An 11,708-nucleotide genomic window follows, 5' to 3' on the forward strand; every position below is an offset into this window, starting at 1 on the left:
GAGCCGCCACTGGCTGCAACACCGCCCTCCACCGACACGCACAGCCCCAGCGCCGTCTGCACCAACAGCCTGTCCACGTACAGCGCACCGCGCGACGACAGCGCCACGCCGCCAACAACCAACACGCCAACAGCGTCGCCGAACACAGCCGCCACCTGCGTGCGCGCAATGGTCAGCACACTCCCCGTCAAACTCACGTTGTGCAACACGAGGCACGCGGAGGCGTCGCCAAGGCCGTAGGCGTCGCGGTACGCAACACGCGCCTCTGCAATCAGCACCGAGTCCACCACAGTGACGCGCGAACCCGGCGGAAATCGGCTCGCCACCACCACGCCGCCGCCGGAGCGCGACTCAAGCCCGCTGAACAACACATCGGCGCGCTCGCCAGCAGGCGGGTCGGAACGCCACCCAACAACGTACAGGCTCGCTCCACTCACAAACGTGCAGTTCGCCAGTGTCACGTTGCGCACGCCCCCTGACATCGACTCCACGTCCACCACGACGTCCGCCGCAAAGGTCACGCCAACGTAGCACACCACCGACGTCCCGAAACTGACGTTCACCTCCACACCCACACGCACGTCCCGCACGCACAAGTCGGTGCCGTCGGTGCTCGGCGGCTCGGGGACAGCAACGGGCAGGCACGCATCGCCATGGCCGCCCTCCGCGCATGCGCAGGCGCAGCCATCACTCGAGGCCTTCGTCGTGTACGCGGGGAAGCACGACGTCGCGAGGATGCATGGATCACTGCAGGTCAGGAAGGTGGCATCGTACACAGACGGAATAACGTAGTTCGCTTCCTCACCGCCGTTCACAGTGTTGCACGCAGCCAAAATAGCTCCGTTTGTGAGGTCACTGGACACCGTGGGTATCCGCAAAACGGTCGGCAAGACCGTGCTGGATAAAAATTGGTTGCCGGACACTGACACCGTGGAGCCGCGGAGATTCACCTTGGAGGAAAAGAAAGCAAACTCATTCGATGGGAACACGCGGCAAAGGTTGCCGCTCAACTGCAGCCAGGAGTTGTAGTAGATGTTGGAGGAGTCACTTGAATAAAACACAGCCAAGCTTCCCTGCATGTCGTTGCCTTGAAACACAACCGCTGACCAGGACTCCACACGTAATGACAAAATAAAATACATGAAGTACCGCACCGGCCTCGACACAAGATTGCCTCGGATCACCACGGCGGAGTTGTTCAGTACGCTCAGCGATGAGGAGTGTCTAGACCCTTCAAAATATATCAAATTACTGTCTCCGCCATCCATATGAAACGTGTTGCCCACCACCGCAAACACGGAGTGCCACGACACCCTCAGAGAAGATTCAACGACGCGGATGGCGCTTGACGATGCCCTCACGCTCTGAAACACATTGCCACTGAGCACCACCGCGGAGTCGTTGCTGATCACCAGTCTATTCATCGCAACACACGACGGATCCCTAAGGCCCAAACCCAACCGAGGGATCAGCCTCGTGACCGTAAAGCGGTTCCCGCTGATCGTGATGTTCGTGTGCGGTGGAAACACACCCTCCGGGCTGAGCAGCGCGTCACAGAACTTGCTGCCGGTGACGAGGATGTTCAGCGACCTAACAGCGGCGTCTGCGTTGCCCAACAGCACTAGCACGGCGCCGTCCCTCCACGTGCATCCATCGAACGTGACATTCGCCACGTCGCCCGCCATCGCCCCAACCAGCACCGTCAGGCTCATGCCGCCCCCACTGAACGTCACGTTGCGGTAGCACAGCCACGACAGCCCGCCGCCCACTGCCTGCACCACCTCGGGGTACACCATGTCGCTGATGCACTCACCAACCGGCGGCGGTGGCGGCGTGGGCGGCACTGGCGGCGTGGGCGGTGGCGGCGGGCCAGCAGGCACAGGCGCCGGGACGCACGCATCGCCGTGCCCTCCAGCAGCGCACTGGCACTTGCAGTCAATAACCTCCGTCGTCAGCGGGGCAAAGCAGTCGCCCTCCTTAGTGCACTCCCCGCACCCTGCAACCGTCGTCACGTTGGTGATGCCGCTCAGTTCCAGCTCTGCCGCCGTCGTCAGCAAGCGTCCCGCGACCGTCAGACACCCAGCAACAAACCGGTAGCCGGCGTCAACCCGCTTCAGCAAGGATACCGACAACCCCGTCGAGCCCATCGTGCAGCCCGTCAGCGTCACGCCACTGCTGCTGTCCATGTCCACAAAAGGGGATCCACTGTCGTAGAAAATCGCACCCAAACCCACGTCGTTGTCGCGCCAATCCAACCAGCTTGACCGCTCAACGGTCCACAAATTGTTGGCGTAAATAGCGTATGACACGGAACCCCTGTTCCCCACCACGCGCAACACGCTGTGATCCGACACGCTGAATCCGTGTTGCTGAAGCAGGAGGCCTGCCCCGGAGGACATCGTATTGTTGAGCAGCGCAAAAACAGAGTGATTGCGGACAATGAGGATATTCACGTAGAACAGGTGTTTGTACCCAGCGAAGCTGCAGTAACGCGCGTACAGCGAGCTGCCACGCTCCAGCGTCAGCGTCCCAACCGAGTGCAAACCAAACCCGCCGTACCTCAAGGAATGCGCCTTGATGTTGCTGACCAACAACGAGGACGCAGCCAACACAACGTTCCTCAGAAACAATACGCTCAAGATGTTGATCCTAATGTCAAAAAGCTGGACTGCGGAAGACTGCACCGCGTCAACCTCCGTGACGGCAATGTCGCAGTGCTGCGGGAGGGCGAGTGCAAACACAACAACAGAGGACCGCATAACCGTCTGGCTCACGCGGACCAGGACGCCGGATGACTCGACCGCCTCAGCACCACCAAAAAACTGCAGCGTGGCTCCGCCACGGAATGTGCACCCAGTGAGCGTGATGTTGATGGGGAGATGCAGCGGCATACTGTTGAAAAAAAACTTCAGCGCAGCACCCACGCCGCTGAATGTCACACCGACGTAGCAGTGGTGCGTCTTCCACATGTTCAGCGTGAGGTCCGTCAGCGTCTGGTCCACCACGCAGCTCGTGTCGCCGTCGACAGCTCTCTCCGGCAAGGGCGGCACAACCGTGTCGGGCACCTCAAGGGGAAGACACGACGCGCCATGCCATCCGTCCCTGCAGCTGCACGAGCACGAGTTGCGGTCCACCGACTCCGTCCCGGGCATGTAGCACGCCGCGTCGTCGTTGCACGTGCCGCACCTGAACACCACCACGCCCTCCGGAAACACACCGTCGTACAACACCTCCCTCCCTTCCTCGTGCAGGTTGCACCCCACCACAAACCGCGCGGGCGACGCCACAATCGTGTTCGGTGGAAGAAGTTTGGCAAAGGCTGCACTTCCTTCCACCTGACGGTTGTGTGCAAGCACCACAGTGGTGCCGCTGCCCGACAGCTTAATTTTCTGCTGAGAACGTGGCATACTTAATACTGAGGCCGCACTCACGTTGTTACCCTCCACACGCCACTGCGCACCGCCCTGAAGTGTCACAGTGCCGTCCAAAAACACCAGCGCAGAATCAGAAAACTCCGCGCTGCCAACAAAGTTGCAATCCGCCACTCTCAACAGCCCCGCGGTGCTCACGACGGTATCCTCAAATAAATAAACGCCATTAACCGCTCTCATCGTGTTGTTCTCCACGTCAATGTGGCCGCCGTTCCTCACGACAGCGAAAACGCAAACGGATGATTCCACACCGTTATCCTCCTCTGTTGCCCTCAACGTATTTCCTTTCACAATGATCCCGCCACCATCAACAACACCAATGGAAAAATAGACTGCGTAACTACTTCCCTCAATGCGGTTGTCAAGCAGCAGCAGCGTCGAGTTCGCTCCAAGAGTAAACCCCGAAATAGCAATGGCATGGACCAACGTCGTCACAAGCGTACTGCCCGCCACCAGTATCTGGGAGCTCGCGCCAAAATCACCCTTAAACTCCAGCTCACCAGAATCCAGCATCGAGGATGTCACGTTCACGCGCACTCGCGCACCACTCCCCTTGATCGACAGGCCCACGAGGACGCACTGCAGCAGCGTGATGTTCAGTGTTTGTTGTGGCGCGTCAAAATGCAACAGGTCCAGCACGATCGCGGCAGTGAAGATCACGTTAACAAAACACAGACCACGCACACCGGGATCAGGATCGTCCACGGAGCTGATGCTGCCACCGTGCACGCAGCGGACCTCCGTGTCCCTCGCATCGGGGAGCGGGAGCGGCCCAAGGCCGTCCGGAACCGCAGCTGGCAGACAAGTGTCACCGTGGCCGCCAGCAGCGCACACACATTCACAGCCGCTGACGCTGCTCGTCCTCGCTGCAAAGCACACGGCGTCCACGGTGCACGCACCACAGTCCAGCACCGTCACGGGTGCTCCAATGTTGAGCTCTTCTTGGTAATCCGTCACAGGAGAGCCCATTGCCTCGTTGCACACGCCGTAGATGATCGGGTGCGTGTCGGATGATGGTGACCAGTTGCTTGTCATGCGTGCGATGGTCGACGAGTACGAGTCGTACGTGAAGTTGTTGTCAAGTATCGACCACACACTCCGATCGCGGAACGCCAAGCCGTTCTCCTTGAGCACGTACACAACGTAGGCGGCGCGGAACTCGTTGTTGCGGTGCACCAGCCAGCTGCCGTCAGTCACGGTCAGCGTGTTTGCAATGAGCATGGCAAAGCCAAGACGGAAAGTGCTGGACACAATCTGCAGCACGCTGCCACCAGTCACCACAACATCCCTGAACATACACGCACTTTCGTAGAATTTACTACTCGGCGCACTCCACGAGCTGTTCTGTATGGAGAACACGGAGCCGCCGACAACACGCAGGTCCGACGCAATGGAGTAAATCACGTGCGCCCGCGACTTGACAGCACAGTTGTCCATGTAGAAGACGCTGGACAATTTCACGTCAAGGCCGCGCTCCACGAGGATCGCAGCGCACGAGCCCCCGCCACACACCAGCGTCGACCGCGTCATGACAAACCGCGTCGACAGTAGCCGGACGCCGTCCAGGACAAGCGCGGGGCCACACCGAAATCCCGCAAGGCCACGGGCTGTTGGCACGTACTGCGACCCGCCAACCGTCGCACGCAGCGTTGAGTTCGCCAGCAGCACACTCGAGTTCGGCGGCATCGCGCCATGCAGCACGATCGTGCCCTCCACCGACGTCACATTCGTCATGTTGACGAGGGCGTGGGGCATCAGGCGTGACGTGCTCTCGCTGAGGCCACCAATCCGCAGCTGCGCGCCGTCCGCAAGCACGCAGTGGCGCAGCGTCACGTTCAGCGCGTCAGCGAACGCGTCCATCGAGCGCAGGTCCAACACCACAGTGATCGGCCCGCTGAACACCACCGAGTCGAAGCACGCCGTCGCCCGCCCGCCGCCAACCGTCACCGACTCCGTCAGCGTCACGCCACTCACGCAGCCCTGCGCACCCCCGCCGGCCCTCGCAACCGGCACGTCGAACGGCAGGCACGCCTCGCCCACACCGCCGGCACGGCAGCTGCACACGCAGTCAGAGAACGACGCCGTCAGCGCATCGAAGCACGCCAGCGCAGCCGCACAGCCGTCGCACGGCACCACGCTCACGGAGGGCAGGCCGGCCATGCGGTAGTCGCCGCTGCTCCGCAGCACACGGCCGCCGGCACGGTTGCACTGCACCGACACGACGCCGCTCGTGATCGTCAGCCCGGAGACAAGCGTCGCGCCGGTGGCAGCGCAGCGCGCAATCGACACGGCACAGCCGCTCAGCGTCACACCCGACAGCGACGCCACAGACGACGCCTCGCCCACCGCCCACACGTCGTGCAGCTCCAGCCACCCGCCACCACCGATCGTCCCACCGTCGCAGCGCACCAGCGACGACGCAACAGACCCCTCGACGCCCACGAAGCGCAGCACCGAGTCGGACACCGCGAGGCGCTCTCCAAGCACAATGCCGCCGCCGCTGCTCACAACAGACACACTTGTCACGGAGAACACCGAGTGGCTCCGCAGACTGAGGCGCGACGGGGACGCCACACGCATCGCGGACGCGGTCGGACCGCCCGACGCCTCCAGCGACACGCCGTCAAGCACCACAGCGCTCGACAGCAGGTCCACGCCGCCGCCAACGTGCACCGCAGACCCGCCCGCCTGCAACGACCTCAGCACAGTGTTGCTCACACGCAGCTGCGACTCCAACAGCGACGTCGCGTGCAGCACAAGCGGCGACGCCACCGCATCCGTCAGCCCGCTCAGCTGGGAGTAGCGCATCGGTCCAGGCGTCACAATCGTCGAGTCACGGACCGTCACGTTCGTGTGTGCCGGCAGGTTGTGCACAAACACAAGCGAGCAGTAGCTCCCCGACAGCCCGCTCACGCTCACCTCCAGGCTCCGGTCACTCGCCGGCTCGCCGCTGTAGCCCCGCACGTAGATCTGCGCACCGCCGTCGCACACGCAGTTCCTCAAGTCGATGCGCAGCGCGCCGGGAAGCATCGCCGCAACGTCAAACACCACAGCCACGCCGTTCGTGATGTACACGCCGTCCATCAGCACCGTTTCCACGGCGCGGCCAACCGTGATGGCTCTGTCCACCGTGCCGCCCCGCAGTCGCAACACCACCGCATGCACCGCGGGCATCCACGCCGCAGCAGCAACCAGCGCAAACACAACGAGCAGCGCCGCACGCACAGCCGCAATGGCCCTGCACCGCACACGGTGCCGGCTGCGCGGAAACGCACCCTCCGCAGACCGCATCCTCCGACCCAAACAAGCACCAATAGGGCTGTCGTGGTGTGTTGCACTCGCACCGTCGACCATAATTCCAGCTTTCAAAATCCCTTCCTACAGATCGCGAATCCAGCGACACAATTCCGATAGATCGATATCCCACTACTACTACTAGTCCTAATACAGCAATTAATCCCTAACACCTACAAACGATAGATGTGCCGATCAAGCAAAATTATCTCTAACTGCACAATCAGAGGAGAAGAAAGCAGCGGCAACAGCAAATAAACACAGCGGCACGCAGAGGCATCCGGTCACAGACATTCCCCACCAATGCACAGCCAGCGACACAAAGAAGCGCAGACGCCACCACACCAGTAACACCATCGCCCTCCCACCGCCAACGCAGCCCCACACAGCCACCATTCAGAGTGGCGTCATCCCAGCAAAAGGACACATGACTATTAGCACCGCTCTTGCAACCAAAAGGCTCCACCACAGTGCAGTCCCGATGCCGTGAAAAACACACAAGAGCCGAGACAGACCCACGTGGCAGCGTTACGACCGGCGGCCATCAAGCGCGCCAAAGGAAGAAATGGTAACACGGAAGAGAGGTGGAGGATTCGCCGTTCGCCAGCAGTCAAGGCGTCTTTCCTCCCTCGCGTGGGTCGGCATTGCACAAGAAACAGCAAAATCATACGCGCACGGCACACACAAGGACGAAATAATGAAGAAGCACGGCGACAGTACGCAGACACGGGGAAGAAGGGTCCACATCGATTGCACAGTTCGACTGGCTCGCAGCCGTCCGGATGGTGGTCGCGCCGCTGCCGCGCGGTACATGTGGCCTGTGGCTGCTGTGGACTGAGAGGATGATGAGAGGGAAGAGAGATGCGGCGCGGTCCTCATCCATCTCGGTTGGTGGTGACACCAGTCACGCCATCCCCTCAGATCGCCTGCAGCAAAGACCGTCACCGTCAGCAGCGGTCGGTGCCTTCCTTCTTCACCGACGCCGTCGCGCGCCTCCCCAAAAAACACAACGAGGGAGCAGCATCCACACGCAACCGCCAGCACAGAGTGCAAGAGGAGCAACCAACTGCACTGCAATAAATATATCGTGTAACTGTCTCGTGTGTGTGTCTACGACCACAAAAAAAAAGGCAAAGCATATGAGGGCACACACAACCACAGAAAAGTGCCAGACAAAAAAACAAACAGGATGACTGCTGGAACGCAACACTGCACGGCTGCCCACGCTGTGAAAAGCCGCGGCACACATGCTGAAAAGTTTTTTTTTAAAGATAAATCCGTCTTCCATTATGCATTCACTCAAAAACAAAACGAAAAAAACAAGAAAAAACCGCACGCTGCTACGTGGCCTCCAAATCGGTGTGTGTGTTTCGCCTGCAGATAAGAAATAAACAAATATGTTGCACTCCTTCCAGTCGTTCAAACACCCGGTGCCCAGACATTATTTATTTTCCACTGGGACACTCGGCGTGGTTTCGTGTCCCCATTCCATTGTCCCTTTTATTAGCCGGCGCCATCGGCGTGGCACACAATGCCGGGAGCGTTTCTGATCAGTAATAAAGAAAAAAACTCAGTAGATCCCGTAATTGTCGGAGGACCACAACACGGGAAAAAACAAGAAAAAAAAACAGCGGTGCTGGTGCTGGGGAGAGCATGCTTCCACATGAAGAAAGAGCTCAGCGCAAAAAGGGTCTAAAGTAAAACAAAATGGTTAAAACAAAGTCTTCACAAAAAGTGGCAACTAATTTAAAAGAGCGCGTGGAAAGACGCATATGCTCCCGCTGGAAGCGGGAAGTCCTCACTGCAATTTCTCAGCAAGGGGCCGCAAAGCCGCACAGCCCCCAGCAGCAGCAACTGCGACACTTCCCCACGCATGGAACCGTCACCTTTTCCCTTTTTTGGCGTCGCTTTTCCTAACCATTTTTATTTCATCGTCACTCAGTGGGCGGTCGTACAGAAAGACGCTCGTCACTGTCACACCGCTGCTGTTGATGTCTCCCTCGTCGCCCTCAGTAGAATTGTGTGATTTCATGCCCCTGCGTCTAAGGTGTGGGTATCGTCGCAGAGCTCCCCACAACCTCACCATCCACGTACATGCAGCCCTTGCCGTCCTGCAGCATGAGCGCCACCTGGTATTCTCTCCCCAGCTCCCACGTGGTGTTCGATGTCGTTTTCTTCCCGTCGAACACTGGCTCCCACGCTTTATTCATGCCGTACGACAAGTCCAATGAAGTTCGTGCCGGCACCGTCCCCCAGACCCGCACCCAGCAGAGAAGTGCTCCCACTCGCTAACTGGCGGATGATCACCGTCGCCACAAGAGTGAAATCGTGGTTTGCAAAGCCGTACTGATCATTATCCTCCCGGCCGTTCACAGGCCATGTTGCCCCAGACCCAGGCCCCGTGAATTTGAACCCATTTTTGACCTTCGCTGCTTTCTTCGCAGTTACATTCACGCAGCGCTAATCGTCGATCAATTTGTGTTCACTGGCTGCGTTGGACAGGAATCCAACCAGACCAGCCGTGGGTGTGGACGACTCGGCAAAGGAGGCGTCAATCTGTGCCCAAGTGCTGAGGACGGAGTTAATCTTCTTCAGTTCCTCAGTCAGGCGGGCAAGCGGAATGGCACTGCCTTTTTCATTAACACCCTTCTGTAAAAGGTGCAACGCACTATCCGAGTACAGCAGGGCATTGGCAAGCGTCTCACCCATAGCATTCCCCACAAAAAGCGCTCCAACATGAAAAGTGCGGCTATTGTCCGTGGCCCAAAGGTAGAGCGCAGTGGCGTTTCCCCCGAGGCGTACCCTCTCTGAGTGTAAAGCATGACCTTCCCTCAATGGTCGCGGTGATGAGGGCTTCCACACGCAAGCCTTCGTCCCAACGGAATCCTGATCGTGGCCTGACCCAAATGCCCGGGAGTGTTCTGGCAGCCTCCGTCCACGTTGCCCCCATGTCACGCGACTCGCACACATTCTGGGCATTCACACAATGAACAATCATGAGAATCTGTCCATTCTCCCATTCGGTGATGCGGGATCAAGGCATTACACAAAAAAAATGCCCACTGGGAACACCCAGTTGTTGCCGTTGTCCGTCGAGTAAGTGATCATGGAGAAATGGTGATTTTTCCCATTCGCCACCAGGGGAAACACAAGCGTGTCATTCAACTGGTTGAGGGTGTGGCCACGCAGTCCACGGACGGCGTGCAGAGTACACTGATAAGCTGGGCTGAACCCAAGCTCCTTTCACAACATATCCCCAAACACACTCAAGATCACCTGAGGGAACTTTTTACTGCTGGTGGCTCAGGCGTTTCGATGCTGAATGTCCCAGCCATCTCCTAAATACCATCACTACTGTCATATCTTGTAGTATCGTTTCCCACAAGTAGAAACACCTCACTGTCCCTCACAACTGCTGTGGGCCGGTGCAAAACACACAAACGATTATCGCCATTCCTACTGCCAAGCACGGTGCGTGCCCTCCATTCCTTCTTGGTGATCCCAGCAACAATGGACGGCCACGTCTCCGCAGCCTTGATGTACCCGGCCACAATGTCGGGAAATCGAACCCCAAACAATTTGTTTTCATGGACGTTATATTCGAACACGCCTTCAGCAATGGCAACCATCACCCGCCAGCACGGACGAGAAAGGGTGAGACAAACGCTTCCTTCACTTCAAACAAACCAGTCCCATCTCTTGACACCATCGGCGTCCTCTTTGGCACAAAAATATCGATCTCCTGCGCCAGTTGCACAGCCCCGGACTTACTCTCCACAGCGGCCGCAGCTCCACTGCCACAGCACATCAACAAAACAAGTAGCAGCACCGCGGAATAGAAGTGAAGCCGGGACATGTTGGGCCTCTGCGGCTCACTCTCTCTTCCTTCCCTCCTCCCTCCGCTGGATCCGGTCACGCGGCGACGGTTGTGTGTGCGGAGTGCCTTCACAGCAGCAACACGTGAGAGCATATAAATATGTGTTTGTGTGTGGGCGGTCTGTGTGCTGTTGGCTCTTTCAGAGCCTTCGAACTTCACAGTAGCGATTAGCGCTTGTTTTCCTAGCGTGTTTGTGTTCAGTAAGTGGAGAGTACAGCAGCAACAGTAGTAAGACATCAGACACGTCAGCGGAGAGCAGAGCAGAGCAGCCACGCAGAGAGCGGGACACAAGAAAATCCGGAAGGGACAGCACGGAGAGCCATCGCCCACAGAAAAGAGCAGCAACACAAACACACACACACACCATCGCAGCGCCGCCAGTCCGCGAAAGAAAAGATTCGGCCCTCCACACAACAAACGCACACACCGGCACCGCCTCCAGTTCAATCCCAAGGCCAACGGGATACAGCCACGGCCCCGCAGCCAACAAACACAACGCACACGGAGCAGGCAATCAACCAAAGAGCCACACGCAAAAGCTATTCCGCATCCATCCATGACGTGGCGACAAAATTTCCAGCAATTTCATCCCCAATGGGATTCGGTGCCCGACTCAAAGCGGTCACAGGCGGTGCATCACGCCTGCAGGAAAAGTGACTCGCGGTGCGTGCTCCCTCTCTCCTCCCCTCGCTTCATGCCCACAGAAGGAGGCGGCAGCCGCCAGAACGCACTAAAAAAGTAGCATCCAAATCCACTGCAATGTGTGTTTTGTGTGTCTGTGTGTTTGCCTGCAGCAGCACAAGTCAAAAAAGTAAAAAAGAGGAGCGGAGCATTTAAAGAGACACACAAAAAAACTGTACAGCAAAAGTGCATGGCAAAAATAACAGGACTGCTCAAACTCATAACCGCACTGCGGACCAAGCAGCGGCAATTCATAAAAAATTAAATAAAAATAATTTAAAAAAATCCATCTTCACCCTTCCGCACCTCACACCTTGAAAAAAAAGAAAGAAAAAAAAAAGAAAAAAAAATTGAAAAATGTCGTCCTCTATTACGGCCGCACCCAAATAATAAAGAAAAAGAAAAAGAAAAGCCACAAAAAAAAA

General features: G+C 57.9%; 1 protein-coding gene and 1 pseudogene across 1 annotated transcript, besides 4 other annotated features; both read right to left on the minus strand.

The window, feature by feature from the left end:
* On the minus strand, positions 1 to 6,785 carry Tc00.1047053510867.9 (dispersed gene family protein 1 (DGF-1), putative; the record flags this gene model as incomplete). Its single annotated transcript, XM_801735.1, has 1 exon — positions 1 to 6,785. A coding segment is annotated over one exon (6,785 nt), but the record flags the coding sequence as incomplete, so codon positions are not given.
* Positions 1 to 11,708: a sequence feature (areas not merged during assembly with more than two copies in the genome that could not be assigned to a particular haplotype).
* Positions 1,818 to 1,868: a microsatellite.
* On the minus strand, positions 8,536 to 10,695 carry Tc00.1047053510867.19 (annotated as a pseudogene).
* Positions 11,537 to 11,569: a sequence feature (AT_rich).
* Positions 11,601 to 11,633: a microsatellite.

Source organism: Trypanosoma cruzi, genomic scaffold, assembly GCF_000209065.1.
Source record: "Trypanosoma cruzi strain CL Brener 1047053516923 genomic scaffold, whole genome shotgun sequence".
NCBI classification, from domain to species: Eukaryota; Euglenozoa; class Kinetoplastea; order Trypanosomatida; family Trypanosomatidae; genus Trypanosoma; species Trypanosoma cruzi.